At 36.8% G+C, this 24,534-nt stretch overlaps 3 protein-coding genes across 3 annotated transcripts in view; 1 reads left to right on the top strand and 2 right to left on the bottom strand.

The window, feature by feature from the left end:
- The first annotated feature begins 16 nt into the window (after nt 1-16).
- On the top strand, nt 17-16,865 carry LOC130680476 (alkylated DNA repair protein alkB homolog 8-like). The gene is made up of 6 exons (XM_057491103.1): nt 17-578; nt 1,233-1,328; nt 2,675-2,779; nt 3,896-3,966; nt 11,831-11,858; nt 16,657-16,865. Exons 1-6 carry the CDS (start codon nt 491-493, stop codon nt 16,863-16,865), a joined length of 597 nt encoding a protein of 198 aa, XP_057347086.1. The 5' UTR covers nt 17-490.
- A 1,404-nt stretch (nt 16,866-18,269) lies between these two features.
- Nucleotides 18,270-21,805, bottom strand: LOC130680475 (acetyl-CoA acetyltransferase, mitochondrial-like). Its single transcript, XM_057491102.1, has 5 exons — nt 21,797-21,805; nt 21,643-21,742; nt 20,734-20,798; nt 18,992-19,143; nt 18,270-18,573 (listed from the first exon to the last, which is right to left on the bottom strand). Exons 1-5 carry the CDS (start codon nt 21,803-21,805, stop codon nt 18,453-18,455), a joined length of 447 nt encoding a protein of 148 aa, XP_057347085.1. The 3' UTR covers nt 18,270-18,452.
- Nucleotides 21,793-24,534, bottom strand: part of LOC118921065 (acetyl-CoA acetyltransferase, mitochondrial-like) — a 38,994-nt gene continuing 36,252 nt past the window's right edge. The window contains exons 4-5 of the mRNA XM_057490344.1: nt 23,996-24,141; nt 21,793-23,031 (exon numbers count right to left, since the gene is read on the bottom strand). Of these exons, the coding sequence (XP_057346327.1) occupies nt 22,925-23,031; nt 23,996-24,141 (253 nt within the window). The 3' untranslated portion in view covers nt 21,793-22,924. The remainder of the gene's footprint in view (nt 23,032-23,995; nt 24,142-24,534) is intronic.

The following is a 24,534-nucleotide window of genomic DNA, read 5'->3' as shown; positions in this document are numbered from 1 at the left end:
TGTTGGTAATTGTAGTGGATAAAATTTACCATAATTTTTATCTTCATCTTTATTTTTATACTTTAATATGTTGTGTGCCTTTAGCAGTCTTATTCCTGAAGATGAGAATTAGGATTCTTCTGAACTGATAACTGGCTGTTGGACTGAGTTATTATTATTATTATTTTTTAAGTAACCTATGAATAATTTTTTTTAATTTTGGTATCATTAATGTACCAATTACATGAGCAACATTATGGTTACTAGACTCCCCCCATTATCAAGTCCCCACCACATACCCCATTACAGTCACTGTCCATCACTGTAGTAAGATGCTGTAGAATCACTACTTGTCCTCTCTGTGTTATACTGCCTTCCTCGTGTCCCCCCCCACCTACATTATAACTGAGTCATTTGTATGTAGGAACTAAGTTTTGTATGTGACTATCTAATCTGGTTTCCCACAGTACAGTGGAAAGAGTTGGGTCATCAAGCCTTACCTCCAGGCCTCATGGTAGTAGAAGAAATTGTTTCTTCTGATGATGAAAAAATGCTTTTGGAAAGCATTAACTGGTCAGAAGATACAGACTATCAAAATGGTGAGCAAGACTTATAAAAATCTTTATTTAAAAGTTTCTGCAAAATGCCATATTACTGCCCCTTCTCTCCTCCTTCCGTGGTGTATTAAAACTCTTAATATTTCCTCAAAATTACTGAAAGTAGCGTGGATCTAATTTTACACGATTCATACGAGCATTAGGTAATAAATAATATTTATATAGCTACCAATTTAAAACTCCAAGCTAATTAATATTAGGCAACATTTGTAGAGCTAACATTGATAAGCCCTTTCACATATATTATCTTATTTGATCCTGTCCGCCCTAAGGCAAATTTCCTATGAGTAATTGGAAGTTCAGTACATACCACTGGAATATAAAGTGATCCTGGAGATTCTTGCAAATTAGAGTTACTCTGACTCTTTCCAGATAAATTAGCAGTCTTATGTGTGCCTGTGTGCATGTTTAACTCTTTCGGATTGATTGGGAGAAACTCTAAGCATTTGTTATAATTTTAGCCTTAAAAGAACAGCAGGTATTAGATGAAATGTTTAATTTTATTAAAGACAATAATTTTGCAGTTAACAGGTTACCATTACTAAACAAACCTTATTCACAGCGTCAACTTTGAAATATATAAAAGATTGCAATTATTTTCTTCCAAGTAGTTCACTTTTTTTTCTTTTCATATAGTTCAAAAGTCCTTAAAACACAGAAGAGTAAAGCACTTTGGTTATGAATTCCACTATGAGAACAACAATGTAGATAAAGATAAGCCATTACCTGGGGGTAAGTAATTGTTAATAAAAAATAATTGCTGGTTCTGAAAAATGATTTAATATATTGGAAGTCTATCCTAGTTAAGGATAATGTTTCATTTGTCATCTTCTGGTAAGCTTTTGAAACATTGAATAAATTTAAAACAAGTTAGATGCATAGTGCAGTTTTGATGTAAAAACATCATATCATGCAGATAAAGCCCCTCTTGAACACTATAGGCCTTAGTTCTATACTTTTTCCCAGGAGTAGTACTATTAACTGGTTAGTATATATTTTTCCAATCCTTTAAAAAATGAAAAAATGAGTTTATATCCAAATAGAGATACCTATAAAAGTATATAGTTGTTAACATGTAATATATTGTATGTGTTGTATATTCACATATCACATATATCATTCCAACTTACTCTTTTCCCTTTATGGTATGTCTTGGAGATCTTAAAGGTTTTCATTTTATTGATTGTTCAGTAATGGCTTACTCAGTTCTCTTTTAATAGACATTTAGGTTATCTCTAGCTTTTGACTTTTACAAGTAGTGCTGCAGTGAATATCCTTGTATACACCTTTTTATGCAGTAATCAAAAGTTTCTCTAGGGAGACAACTGAGAATTGTGTCGAAGTTTTGTTCATTTTAAAATGTCGGTGCTGACGAAGTGCCCCCCAGACAGCTATACCAGCATACTCAGACCAAGTGTGGACCCGTTTCCCTTCACTCCTACCAACATGTTCTTTTGTAAACTTTTAACTCTCTAATTATCTGATGACTAGTGAGGTTGGCCATTTCTGTGACTTCCTTTTCATAATCTTTACCAATTTTTTGTGTGTAATTGATTAATAAGAATTTACTATATAATCTGATTATGAATCCTTTGGTAGAATTTTTTGTTGGAATTAAATTTATCTGTATTTTTATGACTTTGGTCTTATTTAAAAACTTTCCTTCCCTCATGAAGTAACATTTATGACTCCAAAGAAAGTAAGTTAGTACCACTTTGAAATAATTAAAATAAATTTAAATTTAATTTAAAATAAGTGGAATAATTTAAAATAACAAGAAAAAAAGTGGTCAGGCTAATTACCAGTATGTAATAGTCAGTTTTATAATTTTATTATTTTACAGAGTACTAAAATTGTCAGCTAAATTGTTCTTTTGGGTGTTTTATTTGATAAAAATCAATAAAATAGAAGATTCTTTAGAAAATTTTGTTTGCTTGTGGGTTTTTTGTTATATTTAGATCTGACTGCTAAGTTAAAAGCTGTGTGATTATTATCATAGTGAATAATTATTTTTATTTTTGAATAAAACATGAAAAGTAAATATTTTAATATTTCATCTTTATGATTACTGACTTCAGGTCTTCCTGACGTTTGGGGTAGCATTTTGGAAAAGTGGTTGAATGAAGGTTTCATTAAACATAAACCTGATCAGTTGACCATCAACCAGTATGAGCCTGGGCATAGTGAGTATTTCTTCTTTTAAAATTCCAGTCATGTATTTCATAACTAAGTAGATTATGTAACTCTCTAAGATTAAACATGTTTTAGCTCATACTAACTCCTAGTTTGCTTGTATTTGTTACCTGCATTGACTTGAATCCCTTGGAAATCTACATGTTAGTCCCTTGAGGAATTTGCTTGTCAAAGGGTAAACAGACTGACACAGTTGCTATTTGTGATTTTGTTTTTTTGATCCTCTCTCAGTGTTTTATTTAGAGGGGAGAAGATGGTTTTAAAGCCATAGGAGGCATGTATAATGGAAGAAACCAAATCAGTTTACAGATGCGGAGATGAAGGCTAATTGGTTGGGTAGTCTTGCTCTTCTCCTGTGAGAATGTGGAAGACAACTCTAGGATGACCTGTTAGTAAAAAATCTTCAGGTTATTGATTTTTTTGTACTTGTTAGCAAGATCTGCATCTCATATTATTAGTAATCAAATGGTCTTAAATGTTTTATTTATGGGGGCATCATGGAGGTTTTGGGTTTTTCTGCATTTATCGTAATGTCTTATAATTGCATAGTTACCTGTCAGTCTTTCTGCTGGTCTGTATGCTTCCTGAGAACAGGGACTTTGTCTTATGGCAACGTGTACTCTCACTGTGTAGCAAAGTACCTTTTTCTTAAGAGGTGTTCAGTTAACATAGATTGAAAGATAGGTAGTCAGCCATGTTTTAATTATTGATACTCTGTTTTCATACCTGACTATTGCTTTTGTTCTGTAAGTACTTTGCAATATAGTGTTTAAGGGAAAAAATGACTTCAGTATCTCTCTTTAACATCTTCCTCTTAGGCTGGATTTCAGTAAATGTCCTAGTTAGGCAGTGAGTCTTGAGTCCTGACTTAGAACTGAGTCCCAGTGGTAGTTGAAGTTGAAGATAAGATAATTTTAATTTATATTTATTTTGATTCTGTTTAGTCATATTCACCCTAAATGTTTTTTTTAACTAAAATTATAGTACATTTCTGATTATCAATGTTTATAATATAAACTATAATAGTGTGAGGCTGTATTTAAAGTCATCTTAAATCTACCAAAGAGAAAAATGAAGTGATGTGTTAATCCTATTTTCCATCCCAGGAATTCCTGCTCACATTGACACACATTCTGCTTTTGAGGATGAAATCATTTCTCTCAGTCTGGGGTCAGAGGTAAATGTTCAACATTTTTATTAGTTATCAACAAATATCTTACCTTAAAAAATGCCATTTCTTAATTCAAGTGAATTAAGATTTAAAGATGAGAAAGGCACCATTGGCACTTTAATTTCTTACAAAATGAGGAATTATCATAGTGTCTCCTATCAGGTGTCCCAAGTTTTATCTATTAGCTCATCGGATACCTAGAATTTAATTTCACTTTTAGCAGTTAAATAAAATCCAGACTTCCCTTGGTGCAGCATCTTACTTGCAGCATTGCCATCTAGTGGCAAAATATGGTAGCTTCAGGCTATAGAAAAAGAAAAACAAGTGTATGTCCAGAATTTTGATTAATTTTTTCACATATATTACCTGATTCAATCCCTTCAAAAACCTTAAGCAATAGAGGATAATGTCCTGATTTTTACATGTGAATAATAAGAGGTCTGTATCTATGCATTGATTTATTTCTGTAGCTGCACTTCACTTGAACTGCTAAAGAAGATATAGAACACCTGATTTAAACTGATCCATACAAGATGCAAATAGAATTTTAATTAGAAATAAAGAGTTTTAAATCTAGAAGAATCCTTAAAATATGAGGGCATCATGTCTAACTGCAGGTTGCTTCAAAATCTGATCTATTCTTGGAAGCAAATACTATTTACTAGTATTTTTTTGTGTGTTTGTGTAGTTCCCGTTGCTAGGTCTTTAGGATTTTGGCCTTTTAATTTTTGCTGAGCTTATATGATCATGTTGATACTGTGAGTAGAGATTTAGCATTATTTGATAAGACAAAACCATTTTACCAACTGTGTGTAAATTTTTATTAAATGCTTTCAAAAGTAATGAGGATGGGTAGGAAAAGAGCTCTTTGTATGGTTTATTTTTACCTCTTATTCAGTCTTGTAGCTCTAGAGACCACTAAAGATTATCCTTGTTTTTTCCCCTCAACTGTATAACCAATTGAAAAATGAGACAAAAGATAAATGGAGAAGAGAGTGGCAACTAGATCACTGAGAAACATGGAAGAGCATGGCTTTAGAGCCCTCGCCAGTGGGCTTGTTAATACTTCACCTGTGAGGTAGAGAAGACATACTGCCCTTGTCACTGACACAGTCGGGCAGCTAGAGATCTCCCCTATAGAGGCAGAGGCTTCCCTGTCATAGAGGCATGAAGGAACATATACTAGATTCTGCAGAGCAGCTGGGTCTGAAGGAGGCTCAGCCAAGCAGGCTTGGCTCTGGCTAACCAGTCAGCTGAGACATTCCTTCTAGGAGCTGAAAGTGAAGGAGTGGAGAAAAGCACGGTGTGTTCCTCCTGTACATCCTTTCCTGTGGAAATGCCCTCCCCTCCTAGGGAAATAAGAGGAATGGGGACTAAGTGTTTTCCAACACTGCATAGTCACTAACGTTGTAAAAAAGGGAAATCTTGCCCTTTAGTTGCACTGAAAATCTGCTGTTATTGTTATCTTCATTCGGTGTCTCTGAAGGCATATCATTTTTATCTGCCAATTTGAATGGAGTTTTTGGTTAAAGTCCTCGTTATAATAGCAGGAAAGCATTCATGTTCTAAGTTATGACAAGAACAATAGATTTTCTTTTAAAATTCAGCTTTTGAGGGGAAATGAATCTTTTTGTAACTTTGAAAACAATTTACTAAGTATTTAAGTTTATCATGCTATTTAAATAGTCTAGGATATTTGGGGCCCCTTATTTCATCTGTAAAATGGCACAATCCTCGTGCCTGGCTGAAGGATTGTGATGAGCATATAATGAGTTAATGTATGTGGCATGTTTTTCAAATTTAGAGCCATCCTTACAGGTAAAGGTGTGTTAAGGTATGCTGCTTCTTGGGCTCCTTATTTTGAGGCTTCACTTCTGTAATAAAGGAAGTTCTTATTCCCATGGCCTCACAAAAGGGTTTCAAGTGGTCACCAGAAAGATGGCTTTCATCTTTTCTTGCATTCACCCGCCATTGCACCCTGTACTGTTCCGGGTTTTCTTGGTACTGTGGGACTGGATTCTCTCCGAACTCCTTGCAACAGACGTAGAGTCTGGGTCCCATACTTTTGTCCCTTTTTCTTTATCTTCCCATCCTTGACATTCTTAATTTTGTAATAAATTTATTGTAATGTCTATTCCAGCTTCCTTTTCATTGTACTAATTTGTCAGTGCACCGCACTGCACCACTGTTTTGGTTTTTAGTGTTTGTTTCTCCTAGGCTGAGGTTATGTCTAATTCTTTACTTTCTTCCTTTTCCCAGAAAATTTCTAAGATCTTTAAATTTTTTTAATTAAGCATAATTGACATACATGATTACATTGATTTCAGGTTTATGATGTAGTAAATTAAAATGTATATACATTATAAAATGATCACATAGTAAATCTAGTTACCATCTGTCACCAAAGTTAATATATTATTATTTTATATTGTCTATTCATTACATTTCCATGTCATTTATTTTATAACTAAGTTTGTACCTCTTGATCCCAATCTTTGCCCATTTTTGCCTACTGCACAGCCCCCTCTCAGTGGCAACCATCAGTCTGTTCTCTGTACCTATGAGCCTGGTTTTGTTTTGTTTTTTAGATTCCACATGTAAGTGAAATCATAGTATTTGTCTTTCTCTGACTTATTTTACTTAGCATAATACCCTCAATGTTCACCTATATTGTCTCAAATGGTAAGATTTCATTCTTTTTTATGGCTAATACTCCATAGTGTGTGTGTGTTGCACATCTTTACCCACTCATCTATTGGTGGATGCTTAGGTTGCTTCCATATCTTGGTTATTGTAAATAATGCTGCATATGGAGGTGCAGACATCTTTTCAGGTTAGTTTCTTTGTTTACTTCAGATAAATACTACAGATGGAACTGCTGAATCATATAATAATTCTATTGTTAAGTTTTTGAGGAACCTCCGTACTGTTTTCTATTGTGGCTGCACCAATTTACGTTCCTGCCAACAGTACACAAGGGTCCCTTTTTATCCAGTTCCTTGTCAACACTTGTTATTTTTCATTTTTTGATAGTAGCCACTGTAACAGGTGTGAGGTGATATCTCATTGTGTAGCAACCCCTATTGTGTGTTTTGCTTTATAGGAAACAGTCTGTGGCCTCAGGAATAGATATACTCATGACTCCTGTGGTTCTTGTTACTCTGTCTCATTTTGGTTATCTATATCTATATATATATATATATATATCTGTTGGTTAATTTTGTTTGAGGAGGAAAGTCTAGAAAATAAACAGATGGAATTTAGGAAGCCTTCTGTACCAAAATGTAAGATGCACCACTCATAAGCAATTTTTAAATTTTCAAATAAATTATTTATGACAAATTCATTTATTCATTCCAAAATATTTGAGTATAATTTGCTAGACAATCTAGCAAGTAAACAAGGACAAAATCCAAAAAAAATTTTTAAGCTAAAATATCTCATTACCTCTGTAGCCTTATCATACACAAAGTAAAACAATTTTATTGAAGTGGTTTGTGATTGACTTTTCTTTTGAGAATCGGTTTTTGGTGGCAGTGGATTCACTTCACAGTTCCTGCAAACAAAGGAATCTGCAGTGTGATACACGAGAGCTTATAGCAAGTGGTCTCATTGCAGACGTGTAAGCGTGATCACCATGGACCTTTACACTACGCATTTATAGTATTGAATATTCTGTGGGGGCTAAAGTATCTCCAATTTAGCATCTTTTCTTTTTCAAGCTTATTTTTCTCTTGTGCCGTGTTAATTTTGCTTTCTATTGTGCTGTTTGGCAATGTATTTAATGTACCACAAAACTCCAAGATGCCTTCTTTTTATTTTATATTCCACTTGAGACAGTCAGATAAAACAGTTCAAAATCATTTGTATTTGGGAATGAAAGGAAGAGATGGCAGAATTTATGTTCTTAGCAGCTGAGACCTAGTTTTTAAAAGCAGAGCTGTGTTTGAAAGGTGGCATTTGCTGACATGTGCTCTAAAGTAGATTTGTTTGTGATGTTTTCTTTTAAAAACTGAGCCTGATCTTATTTTGCTTGTTTCCTATATGCAATACTGCAGACAAGTTCCCAGGTGTGTACCCTAAAGGTATGTACATAGTATCTGATCAAGTAGGAAAGTTTTCGCACCAGAAACATCAAATGATGCTCTGCTTCTTGTATCCCACAGAACAATGAGAAAAAGTGTGTTTGGGCTAAAGTGGTATTTTCTGCTGCAGATGCCACTTGAGCGACCACAAGCACCATCTCATCTCGGTGTGCTGATATGCGAGGTATTTTTCACCTTATGATGAGAATATTGAAGCCAATACTTTATATAACTGCTCTGACTGCAGGACAAGGGAGCAGAGCTTATTTCATTTACTCATGTCGGATGGGAGATCCTATGTCCTGTATGTCGGTTCCAGGATGTGTTGCTGTCATGTCTCCTTCCTTTGAGTTTCACAAGACTTGGTAATCTTGGATCCTTGTTTTTATGAAATTTAGCAAATGGATTCAAGGCTCCTAATTTTTAGTTTGTTTTGTTTTTTTAAAACATACCTTGCCAGTAGGAGTCAGGGAAGGGAAATGGGTTTGTTGAGGTCCTTGATTTTAACTTGTTTTAAAGGATGGAAATTAAGCAGGTGAATATGGCTTAGGTAAGAGATTTAAAGGTCATTGACATTAGCCACTGGTCTCCAAGGCAAAATTCCTATTAATTCCTCTGCCATAGAAAAATGTGGTATATCAGCAAGTTGCTTTTCCAGCTACTTTCTAGCCTAGCAAAATATACTTCTGGGAGTATCATCTTTTGTAGAGAGAAAACTATTTGTTTCACTAAAAATATTCCAATTTCTTCTTGTCCACAATGGACCAATTATTTCATGATAAGTGGGATTGTATATTTGTAAATCCAGGGGAGGCATGTAACCAGACATTTTTGACATGGCTGTACCTCTTTGTAAATAGTTTGTAGCTTCAATCTCGTGTCCTTGCAGTTACGTCTGTCTGGCCTTTCTGGCCCTCCTTTCCCACGTATCTAAACGTGGTGGACATGGCCATGAGGAAGTATGTGGAAACCACTTGTGTGCTATTTAAAATAAAAGGCAAGCCTTTATTTCATTTGAGTCCAGTGAAAACATTAGTGTAGCTACAGAGGGTTTATATTTGTCAGGCTGTGGGAAACAGGCAGACTTCTCTCTCTTCTGCAAAATCCTCAGCTGTGGTACATTTGCTTCAGTTAAATGTAGTGACTTCTATCCTTTCAGCTTTCATCATTCTGTATGAATCACACATTCTTCACATCATATTGTTTCTTGCCTATTTGCCCTTTGGGGTTTTAAAAGGTTAATGATTGCAGCCTATTTCTGACCAATAAAGATTAGGATTAAATTTGTCTTCTTTCTCAGAAGTGTTCCCAGTAGCAGTATATTCTTCGTTTTCGTATTTAGCCAACATGGAGATCTATTCATTCTTTCATGTACTTGCTTGTCATGTATCTTTACCCAAGTGATAGACAGTGATAGCTGTGTCTGGGGTTTTCATTCTGTTGTATTTTGGATGTGTAAAGGTTTTATAAGATGAGAATGTCTGGGTTTTTTGTTTGCTTGCTTTGAACTGAACGTTATCCTCTGTCATGCCCCAGGAGCCTGCTGGGAACTTGATCTTTATTGACTCTGCCATCTTAGAAAATAAAGAAAATAGGTAAAAACCAGAAAGAATAATTGGAGAAAGCTCCCGTGGAGCAAAGCTGTCACTTGGCACAATGATTCAGCAGTTGAGGGGAGCATTACTGATTGTGAACCCTCAGTGAGTTTTTTTTTTAATATTTTTTTCTGGTCTTTTAACGAAGATGATTTAATTAAGAAACATGATTTAAATAAAACACTGATAACAGTTTATGATGGAATGTTTCAAGATTAATTTATTCTTCATAGAAAATGTACATATAATTTTTTAAATAAAAATGTTTTTCATTAAGGTGTCATTGATATACAATCTTACCCTCAGGTTTCACATGAGCAACATAAAAATGTTTTCTTTAAATAAAAAGAACTGTATTCTCACATTATATACCTATGACATAAGAGAAAAAATACATATTTGTCTGTTTGCCCCAGTTTCTGGCACAGAACTCCTAAAACTGTTATAATTTCCTAAGTGATAAGAGCACTGGGAGCATCTTTGCTCTAATGTTTGTTCTCTCATCCTAGTTCCCAACACGGAGTTCCTAAATCCCTTAGAATTTCCCAGGCAGTAGCAGTGTCTTTTGTTTTAATGAGCTGACTCTTGTTAGGCCCCTGAATAATGGCTGGTCACCAGAAACACCAAGCAGTGATTACAAGTTCGGAATTTTCAGCCCTCTCCCCCATTCTCCAGAGAGGGGAGAGAGGCTGGAAGTGGGGTCTATAATTGATCATGCTTATGTGATGAAGCAGCCATAAAAATCCCAATAGTACAGAGTTCAGAGAGCTTCTAGGCTGTGGAGCGCATGGAGGTTTCTTATCCAAGCACCTGAGTATTGTCTTTCCTTTCATCATACGAGAAGTTCTTACAGAAATCCTTGCAGGGATTAATGCCTGTTTTAGCAAAACTCAAATGTTATCTATTAAAAGATTTCTATTCTTTTTTTGCCTGAGGTGAATTCACTATTAAAAAATAATTTTTGTATATAATTGTTAGGTCAGGTGTTGATTTGGAGGTCTGTTTATATATTTTGCTGTTACATGCTCAGAATTTTGGATAGTGTGTGTGCATTTGGGATTAGCAAAAGCATTTGCACCCATCTCCAGGTAGTATCAGGACTTCTTTGTCTAGGGTATTTAAGTTAAGAATAGCTCTTCCTTTTTAAGTGTTTCACATGTATCAAACTATTCAATCCTCATAACATAACCTTATAAGTAGGTTTATTATCTTCATTTTACTGTTGGGGAAAATAAAGTACTGAGATGTTACCAACTTTCTGAAGATCATACCTCCATTGAATAGTGGACTTGGTATTTAACCCATGCAGCCTAGATCCAGAGCCTGAACTCCATGATTAGAGTGGTATATTGGTAAATGTTTTTAACAACAAGCAGTCCTGGGACAGGGATGATGGGTTCTGGTAGTTTGTGTTTCTTGTGCTGATTTCATGAAGTAATGTCATGGTGTAACCAACACCTAGGCTTAACACATAATGCTGTTTTGTCATACTTGATTCAGACTTAATTCCCCACAGAAGCAACTGAAGACTTCCCACCATGTCACCCTTCCTCTCTCCCTGGTGATAATCTCCATCACATGTACTTGTATTCATTAAATACACAAGCATGTGTATCATTGATGGTTGATGCAGTGTTAGTATTTATATCCTATATTTGCTCATTACGATTGAAACACCTTCAATAGAGTGCCCATGTACTAGGCCAGTCTCCTACTGGCTTAGACTGGAAGCCCAGATCTTTGGTAGTTCTGACAGTACCCTACTTTTCCTGTTACCCTTCCTGTGCTCTTTCATGTACTGAATGAGCGGGAAGCCTGCTAAAATGGCATTCCCCCTCTAAATCCACTCCACCCTTTGTCCTGCTCAATACCCCAGGAAATTGACTTCTGTGCACTATATTAACCAGAACCCCTTTCTCCTGGTTGGCTTTTGCAAATGGGAGAGACCATTAGGAGAAGACTGGTGGAAAAGAAAAGAGGTCCAGGGTGTTTTCTAATTTTTCCCTGGCATGCAGTGGTATGGAAATACAGTAGTCCTCCCTTATCCACAGTCTTTCACTTTCTGCAGTTGCAGTTAGTCAACCTGGTCTGAAAGCAGTTGGGCCTCTTGACAAATTCAGATGGTCAGCAGTAGCCTGCTGTTATCTCACAGTAACTCCATCACTCACCTCTGTCCATCTCATCATGTAGGTGTTTTATCATCTGTCATCACAGAAAGGTGAGTCAAGGTAATCTGAGGGAGAAAGGTCTTTCTCAAAACTTAATATTATACTTGTTCTGTTATTGTTGCTAATCTCTTATTAATTTATAAATTAAACTTTATATGTATGTTTGTATAGGAAAAACGAAAGTGTTTATAGATATAGCATCCCATACTGTCTGCAGTTTCAGGCACCTACTGGAGGTCTTGGAATGTGGCTCCCACCAGTAAGGGGGGACTGCTGTAGTGTGCTCCTCTCCATCACACCTCCTGCCGTAGCTCTCCTGCAGACATAGATCTCACAGGTGCAAGAATCACTTTTCCTTGCCTTTTCATAGGAGTAAAACATCTTGCCCTTGCTTGGCTCAGGCTGCTTCACCATCTCTTGTAACTCTGATTTATCCTTGCCTATACCTTTTCATTCACTGCTTTAAGGGTTTCAATGTATTTTTTGCTGCTGTCTTGAATAATATGTAGTTTGTATCTCAAGTAGCCCCTGAAAACAGCCTCAAAGTGAGATTTCTGGGATTGAAATGATCACATATTTGATGGATATGCAAATAACTTTCTTGTCAGGAGAAGTGGATACTTGAATTGGTGGCAAGAGGTGATTTCACATTTATTCAAATTATCACTAGTGATGTGGCAGGATGGAGGACTGAGTTGGAGGATCATGTGGCTGTGACACTGAGTTGCTGTGACCATGGGGAATTACAAAGGTGGCTGTGAGAGCTGGTTGTTTTGGATGTCTATAGTGTATACACACAGAAAAAAGGGTAAATCAAAAACATCAGAAAACTTGCGGCAGCTCTAGGGGAATATCTTGTCTTTTGTAGATGACAGAAGCAGCCCCTCCTGAGGGAAACAGTCTTATCCTATTCCTGTTCCCCCAAGAAAAAAAGGTTTCAGTGATTTCAGCTAAGACAATTCTCTCATAAGGGATATCAGTTATCCAAAGGACCCACACCTACCATCTGTCTATGCAGAAGATACGTGTGCCTATGCAGGAAAGCTGCAAAATAACACCACTTTCCATTGGTAGGAGTCTGTGGAATAAGTATGTGTAGAGGTTAAGCCAAAAAAAAAAATACATGAGAGGCCAGACATACTGAAACGGGTATACTCCAAGAAGAGGCGTGGTTTAATGCGTTCCCTTGAGAACCTCGAAACAGGGGCACCAATGACTCAATGGCTGCCTACAGTCAACTGCACTGAAATGACAGAACTTCCCTGGCATGCTACGAAGGGAAGAGTTCAAAGTCCTAGGGAGAGGGGAAGGTGGATCTGTTCTGTGCAAACCTGCTCATCATCAGAAACTTGGTTTACAGTAACAGAAATGTATTCTCTCAGTTCTGAGGGCCAGAAGTCGAAATTAGTTTCACTGGGTAGAAATTAAGGTGTCGGCAGAGTCCTACTTCCTCTGGAGGCTCTAGGGCTCAAGGGGAGAATCTGTTCCTTGCCTCTTCTAGCTTTTGGTGGCTGCCAGCATCCTTTGGCTTGTGTTCACATCACACTGATCTTTGTCTCCATGAACACATGCTTCCTCTTTTGCACGTGTCAGATCTCCCTATGCCCCTCGTAAAGATACGTATGATTATATTTAGGGCCCACTCAGAAAATCCAGGATTCAAGATCACTAATTAAATTTTATCTTTTGGTCTCTTTTGGTACATAAGATAACATCCATGGGTTCCAAGAATTAGGACTTGGTACTTTTGAGAACCATTATTCAGCCTACAGCAATATGTCCTTCAGTGGGCAACTGTTTAAACAAACCGTGGTACATCCATACCATGGGATACTAACTCAGCAATAAAAAGGAATGAACTATAGATACACATTACACTCTGGTCTCCAGAGAATTAAGCTGAATTTTAAAAAGCCAATCTTAAAGAGTTACATACTATATGATTCTATTTATGTAATACTCTTTAAATGGCAGAATCATGGAAATGGAAAGATTATTGATTGCCAGGGCTTAAGGAGGTGGTGGGGTCAGAAAGGAGGTAGGTTTGACTATATAGAAGGAAAATATGAGGGATCCTTGTGGAAATGTGTATGTTATGTATTTTGATTGTGAATTGTTCTATAGTTTTGCATGCAAAGGACATCTCTAGTAATTTACAGCTATGTGTGAATTTACAATTATGTCAAAATAAAAAGCCTAATTAGAATTCTTGAAATAACGTGTGTTTGTTTTTTCCTAATTGGCACTGTTTTACAGACACAATTAGTTACTCTTCAAATTCTTTTTTTTCACCTGGCTTCAAGGGTGGAAGAGGTTATGTGTCTCCTCCTCCCACTTTGGCCACTGCTGACCAGTGTCTGTGTTGGTTCCTCCTTGTCTTCCTAAACCGTAGAGCAGTCCACATCACAGTCCTTGAACCTCATCTTTGCTACCATACTTACTCGTTCAGTGATCTCATCCAACCTCAGGCTTCAAATCTACTGACTCTGATGTGCTGGTGCCTCCTCAGTTTTTATTTTGGCCCACACCTCTCCAGACCTCACTTGTTTCAAGACGCATAACTCCACTGCATGCTGCACACGTCTATTTGATACCTCCCTCACCTCATCTCCTATCATTCTCCCCTTGTTTGCTCTACTGCAGCCACTCTGGCTCCCTCCCTGATCCTTGGCTATATCGGGCACACTCCTGCTTCAGGGCTGTGCTCTCACTTTGCCCACATCTCCGTATGACCCATTCCCCCATTTCCATTAGAGCATTACTCTGACATCACCTCCTTGTGGGTCCCTTCCTAGGTGCTCACGCTAACTAAAACAAGAAATGGCCCCTTTCCTATCCTGACACTCTGACCTCCCTTCCCTACTTTATTTTTCTTCCTGGCACTTACCATCATCTGTTTTCTTGATTACTGTCTCCTGCCAGACTGTAAGCTTCATGGTGGACAAGGACTTAAGATAGTTTTGTTTACTGCTAATTCTTTACTGTCTTAAGATCGTGCCTAACTCATATGAAGGCTCAAAAACTATTTGTTGAATGAATGAATGAATGAATGATGGGATTTTGTATTAGTTAGCTAGGGCTTCCATAATAAAGTATCAGACTGAGTGGCTTAAACAGAAATTTATTTTCTCACAGTTCTGGAGGTTAAGAGTCCCAAATCAGGACACCAGGACAAGTGCTTTCCTCTGAGGCCTCTGGCCTCACCTGTGGATGACCACCTTCTCTCCCTGTCTTCACATGGTCTTCGCCCTGTGTGTGGGTGTCCCAATCTCCTTTCAGAAGAACACCAGTGACACTGGGTTAGAGTCCACCCTAACGACCTCATTTAATAATAATTACATCTTTACAGACCCAGTATCCAAATACAGTCACATGGGGAGTTAGGACTTCAACATAGGAATTCTGCGAGAGCGCAATTAATTCTATAACAGGTTTCTGTCTATATTACATATTCATTGACTTCCTCAGATGGGTTATTTCTATCCCATTCCTCCTCATTTGCTCAGAGTGTTAGTATCTTTGCTTCTTTACCCTTATTCCAAGTTGTAACTAGATGTCTATCTATATGTTTATTTGAATAGTGTCTGTCTCTTCCTTCTGCCTTTAGACTCTTACCATTCCCGGGATTGTGTTAACACTTGAATTGTGTCCTTAACTCGAACATCATAACCTCTCTGTAAGGTTAATACAATTATTCTCATTTCAAAAATACACAATCGGAGAGAGATTAGGTCATGTTTCTGAGGTCACAGTACCCAGTGTCATTCTGATTCTAATTCAGTTCTGATGGACTCAAAAGTCTATTTTCTTTCTTCCACCACACTGGAAGATGGCGGTAAAAAAACATAGTTTCTGTCTTATATAAGTGAGACTGCCTTTGAAGCAGGTCTCACATAATTAGGAAATGGGATTAAATTTAAAATCTGAATAATTATACATACCACAGGTTGAATTTGAATTCATTATATGCTTTTTTTACGCTGCAATGTTTTCTTGATGATCATCTAAATTTATGCTTCCCTTTGCAAAATCTAGCAACCAAGAGAATTAAGGAAGTTTGTTACCTTATTAAAGGGTCAGAATCACACAACGAATTCATGTCAAGGCAATAGCTGTTATTTTAGTCTAAAATACAGAGGAAAAGGTCATTGCTTTTGTTATGAGTTTAACATAGTTCTTGATGACATGCCACTACCTTCCTTTTCTCCCGACAGTCCTTAATCATTTAAGAAATTCTAAACTCTCACATTCCTCAGCTCTAAATTTTGATTCTTCCCACTTGCTGGTAAACCTTGGTCATTTTGGCAGGATACATCAGTGTTGTATATTTTGTGTAAGTTCTTGCATGCCTAGACACCCCTAGTATTTTTTTTTTTTTTTTTGGTAAATTGAAGCTGAATTTATTTAAGTAAAACTTTTTTGAGTCTATTTTAAGAAAAGTCTTAAAGTACAGCTGTCACATGGAAAGAACAAAAATTGTGAAAGTGGCATGTGATTGATGAGTTTGAGAAATACTGGTGTAAAAGGGAATGAAAGGCTTTGGAGTCAAATCTGGGTTTAGATATTGGCTCTATTACTTCATAGCTTTGACATTTTGGCTTCTCTCTCTTACCTTCCATTTCTTCATCTGTAAAATGGGGATAATAAAGGGTCTCTTAGAGAAGGATCATGAGGACTATAAATGTGCTGGACTCACAGTTGATGATTTTTAAGTGGTAGTTCCCTTCTATTGACAAGGACCTTAGTGAATGAGCTCTGGAGAGAGCTCTGGTCTTTCCAGGATAACAAAATAAACTTCTGGAGGACTGTGGGGAAACAATATCTTGCTGTTTATATCTGGGTTCCCAGGAAAGAATACTAGTATCTGCTGGAGTCCTGATGGGCAGACCATTGCTGTAGGCAACAAGGATGATGTGGTGACCTTTACTGATGCCAAGACACACTGCTCCAAAGCAGAGGAGCAATTCAAGTTTGAGGTCAATGGAATCTCCTGGAACAATGACAATAACATGTTCTTCCTGACAAATGGCAATGGTTGTATCAGTATCCTCAGGTGAGGGTTTCTAGCTTAGGGGACTGTCATATCTTTGCACTGGGTACTGTGGTATATATAGAGATGAATTAGATGTAAGTCTGTCATGAAGAGCTTAAAGGACAAATAGTAATGAATCCTAACCTCTGTTCAGCACCTCCTTAGATGTTTGAGAAATTATGTTTTCTCTAGTCTTAGTGTGATTGTTAATTTTGCTAATGAAATAGGCCTTCAAAATCTGCCCAGTTAGTAAACCTCAGCTCTTCTTCTATTATATCATCATTATTGCTTCAGAGTACTGTTTGTTTTTCTTTCTAAGAAACACCATTCACTTGCTGGTTCTATTTCTCTTTTCCTCTCTCCATTTTTTCCCCATAACTGTCAAGAGTTTTTTAGATGTATACATAAGTTTTTGGATGCCATGTTAACTATGTTTATCTTCAATGAAATATTCTACAATATTTTTGGTTGTTTTTTTTTTTTTCATGTATTTTACCCAGCTCCCATTACAGTTAGGGCATATACTTACTGAAAGTAGTAAAAAAACAAGCATAGTGAGTTAAGAATTTTAACCCAGAGCAGGATTGCTTGGATTTGACTTTGGAATTTATTTTGCCAATCTATGTCTTGATTTCCTTATCTGTATAGTAGGGGCAATAATGTGTACCTACCCTCTTCGATTTTTCTGAAGATTAAAGAAGTTAATATAAAGCCTCTAAGACAGTGCTTATGAAAGTTAGCTGTGATTACTATACAAATATTTTTTAAAGTACTCTTTGACTTTTAAAGAACAGTATTTCTTTTTCTCCATATATTGTGTTTCTTCAAGATAAGGATCCACAATGAAGTATGTGCCAAGAGATATGTGTATACAGTGTGGGGGTTTTTCTGGATAAAATATAATTCAAGATAACTGCTGAACTTTATTCTGCTTAAGAATAAGCATTGTTGCATATAGGAAGGAGCAGTCTCTTCCCTTTATAAATCCGCTCAGTTGAGCAGTTTCACCCTTCTTTCCCACTCTCTATGCTGCTGCAGTAATTCAGAGCCCAGACTATGGGATGTTCTCAGTTTAGCCCCGCAGCCCCACTAAATCTGGAATGCTGAGGTTAGAGGAAACTACATCCACCCTAGACCTGGGCACATGGTTTTTCCTGTTTCTGGCAACACTGCGCACACTTTGTGGCTTCTCATCTAATGGTATGAAGTAGTTAGTTTGCCCAGAACAGCCACTCTCACATTAAAGTCTGTGGAGTGTCAATTAGCTATAGAAGACACTCACTTGGATCTTTTAACAATCCTCAAAAAGATAAATTATGATTTGTTCTCTAAAATGGAAGCTTGTACTAAGTCACGAATATTGCATACTGGTATTTCAAATAGCACAGCTTTATAACATAAGAATGTGTTAAAATTCTAAAGATGACAATTTGCAGCAGAAGAGATTTATTTCAAAAGGTTTGGGATTTGATCTTTTATTTTTAAAAAGGAGTTAAAATAGAGAGTATTTAAAAAATGAAACATGACTTTGAGTACCAGCCGACAGGGCTGTCACTCACACTCCTCACTGCAGGCTCTCCCGCCCGCCCAGGCTGCTGCCGTGCGCAGAGAGCTACAGCTTCTGGATTAGCACGGCTGACGCACCTCCTCCTCCATTGCAAATACTGGCAAGACCATATTCTCCTTGCTTCAGAGCATGAGCCCCAAGAATAACAATCCTGGCTCCAGACATCCTAGGATTAAGAAAACATTCTGGTTCTTTACTAAATTACAGATTTATAATTAACCAAACAATGTTTCTATCCCAAATTAACTTCTTCAAAAGTTTATTGGCTATTCTTGTAGCTGAGCTTAACTACTTCTCTTAAACATGACACTTGTTTCAGGAATGGTTACAGCTTTTTTAAAAGGGCAAGCATAAACTTTAATCTAAAATTATCTTCTACCACATAAAACAGTATTAGTTTCAAGCAAAATATGTAACAGGTCTCTGTGTTCAGTGTTGGATCCTAGAAATAGTTTACCTTATGAAGGACAGGTGGGAAGAAAAACTGTTAAACGAAGAGTAATACAAATTATCATAGACAATTTAAATTTAGATAGAAATGTATAGACAGCCATTAAAGAGATGTTTTTCATCATTTCACCTACCCAATTGGATGTCCCAGAGAAACAGCTCCTCCATTGATATTCACTTTTTGGGGATCAACCTCCAGCATTTTAATGTTTGCTAGTACGACCACACTAAAGGCTTCATTTACTTCCCACATTGTATCTTCTTTCAATCCCACATCTTTAAGAACCTAAATTTTTAAAAATTTAGATTATGTTGAAATAACTGTCAAAACTTTTTTTATTTTCCTGAAATTCTGCAATTTTGGTTTATATTACCCTTGGTGCCACATACATTTAAATGTGGAATTTCTTAAGTTTCCAGGAGCAATGGCCCTTTTATTTTCTGACTTGAATTTATCTTTTTGGATTGGATTGTAAAAATTTTGTTTGTTATTTTCTATTCTAGGAAGAGAGGGAAAACTCAATTTTCTCGACTATTCCACAGAGACCTGAAAAGAATATGTACTCTCTGTTTAAGTGAAGGTCTATTTTACTAATGATACATTGTTTAGTTCTAGATTCTTGATCTGTCAATTGAAAGCAGTGTATTTGTCTCCACTATTAGAGTGTTTCCGTTTAGTGCTGCATCCCTATAGTTTTTGCTTTATAAACATTGCTATGGGATTATTTGGGGCACAGATATTCAGAGCTATTGTATATTCACTGTAAATTATCTGTTCCCAATTTTCTATTTCATGATCTCTTGTTCTGGTAGTTCCTCAGCTACGCATGAAGGTATTTTGGTGCTACTGGTTATCCTTAGGCTATTATCTCACTAAACTACTGCTAATGTCCTTTTTCTTTAGAAATTTTTGTGTTGTGAGCAACAATAAAACTAACTCGATCCTATTCCTCCCCTTTCCTCTCTTCGTCCGGTGGGCCCAGCTTCTCAACTTGCACGCTCAGCTTCCTCTGTCCCAAGCACAAGACAGCACGGTGCCGAAGTACAGCTGTTTCTCTGGCTCACAGTCTAGTCAGGGTCAGCATCTGGCTTCTACTTTCAGAAGCTGCAGAATTCTTTTAGCCTCCTGAGATCTGCCACCTCTGGACATATCATTCCTCCCTGTTGTTTCTGATCCTTCTCTATCCTTATTCCCCAGTGATTTCTGCTTGCTTTTTTTTTTTTTTTTTTTTTTGATAATCTGGGTGCTGCTCTCAGTAGTTCACTCTCAAGGTGAGATCCTTTCCTTCTGAAAGGGAGTATTTGCTGGAGTCTTTGGAGCTCCCTCAACCCCTACACCTCCTCGTCACTGTCTCTTTTCCTAAAACTCCTTAGCAACTTCCCACAGAGACTCAGGCTGACAGTTGTTGCAGGATGTAGACTTTCCCCACCATCAGTAGGTTTTTCTCTACTTCAGTTTTACCTCAAGACCTGCTCCCAGCAGTTCCCTTTCAGGATGGAGACCTCTCCTACTAGTGAGTATCTGCTTTGAATTAGAGAACCAGGACTGTCAGCATTCCTTTTTTCCTCTGCCACACCATCTTCCCATTTTATGGTTGCCATCGCACAGGTGTGTGAGCTCAGCATCATACTTACAAGCACTTCAGTTATGTAGTATTTATCTGCTCCACTGAAGATGTTATTTGAAGGTTGCTCCTTTAGTGTTTTTGTTTTGTTATGCTTGTTGCTCTAATTGTTTTCAGAAGTGGGAAGATTGGAATCCAAGCTACCTCTATGCTTTGGCAAATGAACAACATCTAAAATCTAGAACTTGCTAATTTGATCAAGCAAACCCGAAGTTGGCATAACGGAGCACCGTCCTTCCCTTTGTTCTCACCTTAGGCACCGCATATGCAGGCGCAATCAGAAAATCAATAGGTTCTACAGCAGCATCAGCAAATGCTTCATAAAAAAAAAACCAGGTTGTTAAAATCTTTTTTACAAGCACACAAAGCTATATCCAACACATATATAGTACACAAATAAATGTATTTGTTCCTTTCCTAAGATTCTACACTTTGTAAAATTACACCAATCATCTAAGCCACTGATTCTCACAGCTTAGGGGAAATGTGCATCCAGGGACACCAGCATTACCTAGAGACATTTTTGGTTGTCACAACAGGTAAAATGCCACTTGTTGTGTGGTGTCTAGTGGGTCAAGGCCAAGGACACTGCTAACACCCTACAATGCAGAGGGAAAGGCCCCCACAGCAAAGAACTGTTGCCAAATGTCCACAGTGCTGAGGTTAAAACCCATGGTCTAAACTAAGAATAAAACCAAGTTGCAACGCTTTTTCTAAAGTAACAGAATGATACCTGTTTAACTCTTTATGAAAAAAGGAAAGCACATTCTACAGCTAAACAGAATAGGCTTAAGGAGACTGAGGGTATGCCAAGGCTTACACAGCTAATAATAAATGCCAGAACATCTAGATTTCATACTTCTAGACTCCTAATCTCACATTCTGTTTATTCTACCTTTCCCCACAGTACCAGGGTGAAACATGGACCTTGTATTCTCCCACTTACCACACAGGACAGGAAAAGATTTTTAAAGCTGTACTCATATACAGCAAGCTATAAGGAAAATATTCAATATATTTAGCTAAGTGCTGTCACAAGCTACAATCTATAGGTAGAAATAGGCAACTTCAATATTGTGTATTATGTATTACTAACAAGGAAATTCAATTCAGGAAGAGCTTTCAGAGGTTTAGGAATAAACAAGTTCAAAACTTTCTACCTGCTATTCTTGCCAGGGGTGTAACACCGAGCCACCTGGCCGCATCTGTGGTCATGAGAACCACAGCAGCTGCCCCGCCGTTCAGCGTGCTGGCATTGGCCTGCTAACTGTGCCTGAAAGCACCAGTGGCATGAAGTCAAACATCCCTTCTCACTGAACTCATTTGGTTCAAATGAACAAATTCTTAACATATATTGCCTGGGTTGCCAGATACATAAATTACAAATATGGATGTAGGTAATTCCTGCCTTCAGGAAACATACACAGCTAACTATAGAACAACTAATACAAGAACACATTTTGTGTTGGTTTTTAGTAACAGTTCATTCAAAACCAGCTCAGGAGCCCATGCAGGATGGTACTAGGTCTTCAAAGATAAGGGCCAGTTCTTATTTTTTTCCCTAGGGTCTAACTCTTTGCTTATCCATAAAAAAGCAGAGATTGATTATATATTTTTTTCAAATCAATGTCAAAATTTTCTCTGTAATCACTTGAAATTAAATTGTAATGAATACTAAAAATCACTGAACATTTTAAACAATTTTATGGTATGTAAAGTATGTCAAATTAAATTTCACTGAATACTAAAAAATCATTAAACTGTACAGTTTAAACAGATGGCATGTGAATTGTGTCAAGTTCTTTAAAAATATCAGTGAAGACAGCTGCTAAAATTATAAAAGTATACTCTTGCAATACAAATTTTTATATGATGCTTAAAAATAAAAACTCATCCATTCCTATAGTTGGTATTGAGAAATTCAATCAAGAAAGCAGGGGAAGAGTAATTTCAGATTGTTACTGCAACTGTATACAGCCAATTTTAAAAGCAGAACTGACCTTTTTTTCTTAAAGGATTTCAATACCATTAATTTAGAACTCTGTGATCCCAGTCATGCTAACATTCAATAACTATTTATTGAGGAACTGCTATGTGCCAGGCACTAGAAATACTACAGTGAACCCAGATATTGTATTAGTCCTCAAGAAGCTTACAGATATTTAACAAAACATGTAAATTTGATTTGCCTATCACAATAAACTTTCCAGATAAACTGCACATAATCATTCTACAATCTCTTCCCTAGGCTTTGTATATTGGAGGTATTCACTGTTAAGCACTTTGAAATATACTATGGACAAATATTTGTTAATTTCACTGAGTGATATATTGAAAATGTTAAATAACATCTAGATGTTCTCTAGAATTACTTTTTTAAAACCCTTAGGCAATTCTAAGCCTAGATACTCTATACTGACTCCATTTCTTACACTTCATTTCTTAATACTGAACATTTTCTTTTTGGAAAACTGTCTTCAGCTTTGGAACTCTGCTAAAATCAACACGTTTATATTCTTCATCTTCTTTCACCACTATATCCAGTTTACCTAAAGCAAAAGTCTTTTAAGTAACACCAGTCAAGACAACAATTATAGCCACTCAGTAAGAAACTGTTGTACAAGGTGCCTGGCAGTCTGTGCCTCCCTTTGTATGACTGCATACTTTAAACCATCCTGAGTAAATTCTACTCTATAATCTACCAACTGTAATCTCTGTCAGTGTCTTAAAGAATAATTTATTAGATAGCATAATGAAATTTAAATCACCTATTGAGCCAAATCCCATTCACTTCTCTCTCTCCGCCTCCTTCTGTGATCACAGACCCCATTCCATGACCCCAGGGGCAGGCCTATGACCTAGGCTGGAGTATTCCACCACTCTGAGCACAGTAATCACTGCTAGAGTGGACATGCAACCTAAGCCAAGTTAATGAGTCTTCACTGTGGATTTATTCTGCTGGAGTTGGTGAAGATGTCTCTTTCCTCTTTGGCTGACAGCCCTATAGATGTGACTCTATAGATGGAGGTACCAACTTAGAAAGGCTGAGAAAATAAAACACAAAGGCATGCAAGACTGAAGAGCCAAAAGAGTACACCCCAATAGTACTGAACACCCAGTTCCAATCCCTGAAGTTCCCAGAGCTGACTAGTTGCTGCTATGTATCCTTCAGTTCTGGGAGGGACCCCTCATAGTCTTCTAATAAATCCCTTTTTCACTTAAGCTAATGTCTTATTTGTCACTTATATAAGAAAGTGTTCTAATACATTGCTCAATTTAAAAATGATACGCTTAGTGGAATTTGCAATGGAGATGAAGTTTCATATTAAATCGGAATAAATTATATTACCTGTGTCAACATTTCCCTTTATTAACCACATGCAGGAGTATCAATGTCCTCAGCTGAAATGAACAAAGATAAACATGTTCTAATTTAAAACTCAAACATAAAAAAATATAGCAACATATAAAGTCTACTAAAAAATTTAAGATTTTAGAACATTATCCTTCTACCTTTTACTGTCACTGTGACAGGAATAGCTTCATTTCCAAATTTTCCAGCTTCCCATGCTGCTTTACTTCTGGTGTACGAGTTAATAGCGTAAGCATCCTGTTCATCTTGTGCAAGATTCAGCTTCTTTGAACTAATCTCAGCACAGCTGCCCAGGTAAAAGTAAGAATATTTAAAAAACAAGTTCACTTCGCATAATTTAGCAGTTAAATTTAGTTTCCTAACATATACTTATTTCTGTACTAAATAACTAACTTTTCACTCATGTCTCTTCTTCAAAGATTTTAATTAGCCCGGAAGTTGCTTTTCAAAGGCAAATAATTAAATAGTTAGGATATCCACTATTAAAGTCAGAAATGTCCTATTCCAGTTTGGGGCAATCTATTCAGCAATTGAGCCAAGTTGATACAATGACCACAGAAAAGTATTTTCCTAAAATGAATGGCTAAAGACCGCATTTATAGAGCCCATCCTTCAGTTGGGTCCCCCTAAATTACATGTATTTTAAAAATCAAACTATACTATATACTCGATGGCATTT

This window comes from Manis pentadactyla, chromosome 13, assembly GCF_030020395.1.
Source record: "Manis pentadactyla isolate mManPen7 chromosome 13, mManPen7.hap1, whole genome shotgun sequence".
Classification (NCBI taxonomy): Eukaryota; Metazoa; Chordata; class Mammalia; order Pholidota; family Manidae; genus Manis; species Manis pentadactyla.
Note: the sequence above shows the minus strand (reverse complement) of the source record. Positions and strands in the feature narration are given on the sequence as shown.

Bases quoted from the DNA above. Each gene is read 5' to 3' on its own strand.
- LOC130680475 (XM_057491102.1), bottom strand. The intron at 20,799-21,642 runs GTAGAAAGTTTT...TTTTTTATGAAG, and splicing joins ACCCCTGGCAAGAATAGCAG to CATTTGCTGATGCTGCTGTA. The intron at 18,574-18,991 runs GTAGGTGAAATG...TCTTAATCCTAG, and splicing joins TCTCTGGGACATCCAATTGG to GATGTCTGGAGCCAGGATTG.
- LOC130680476 (XM_057491103.1), top strand. From the start codon at position 491: ATGGTAGTAGAAGAAATTGTTTCTTCTGATGATGAAAAAATGCTTTTG. The intron at 579-1,232 runs GTGAGCAAGACT...CTTTTCATATAG, and splicing joins AGATACAGACTATCAAAATG to TTCAAAAGTCCTTAAAACAC. The intron at 1,329-2,674 runs GTAAGTAATTGT...TACTGACTTCAG, and splicing joins AGATAAGCCATTACCTGGGG to GTCTTCCTGACGTTTGGGGT.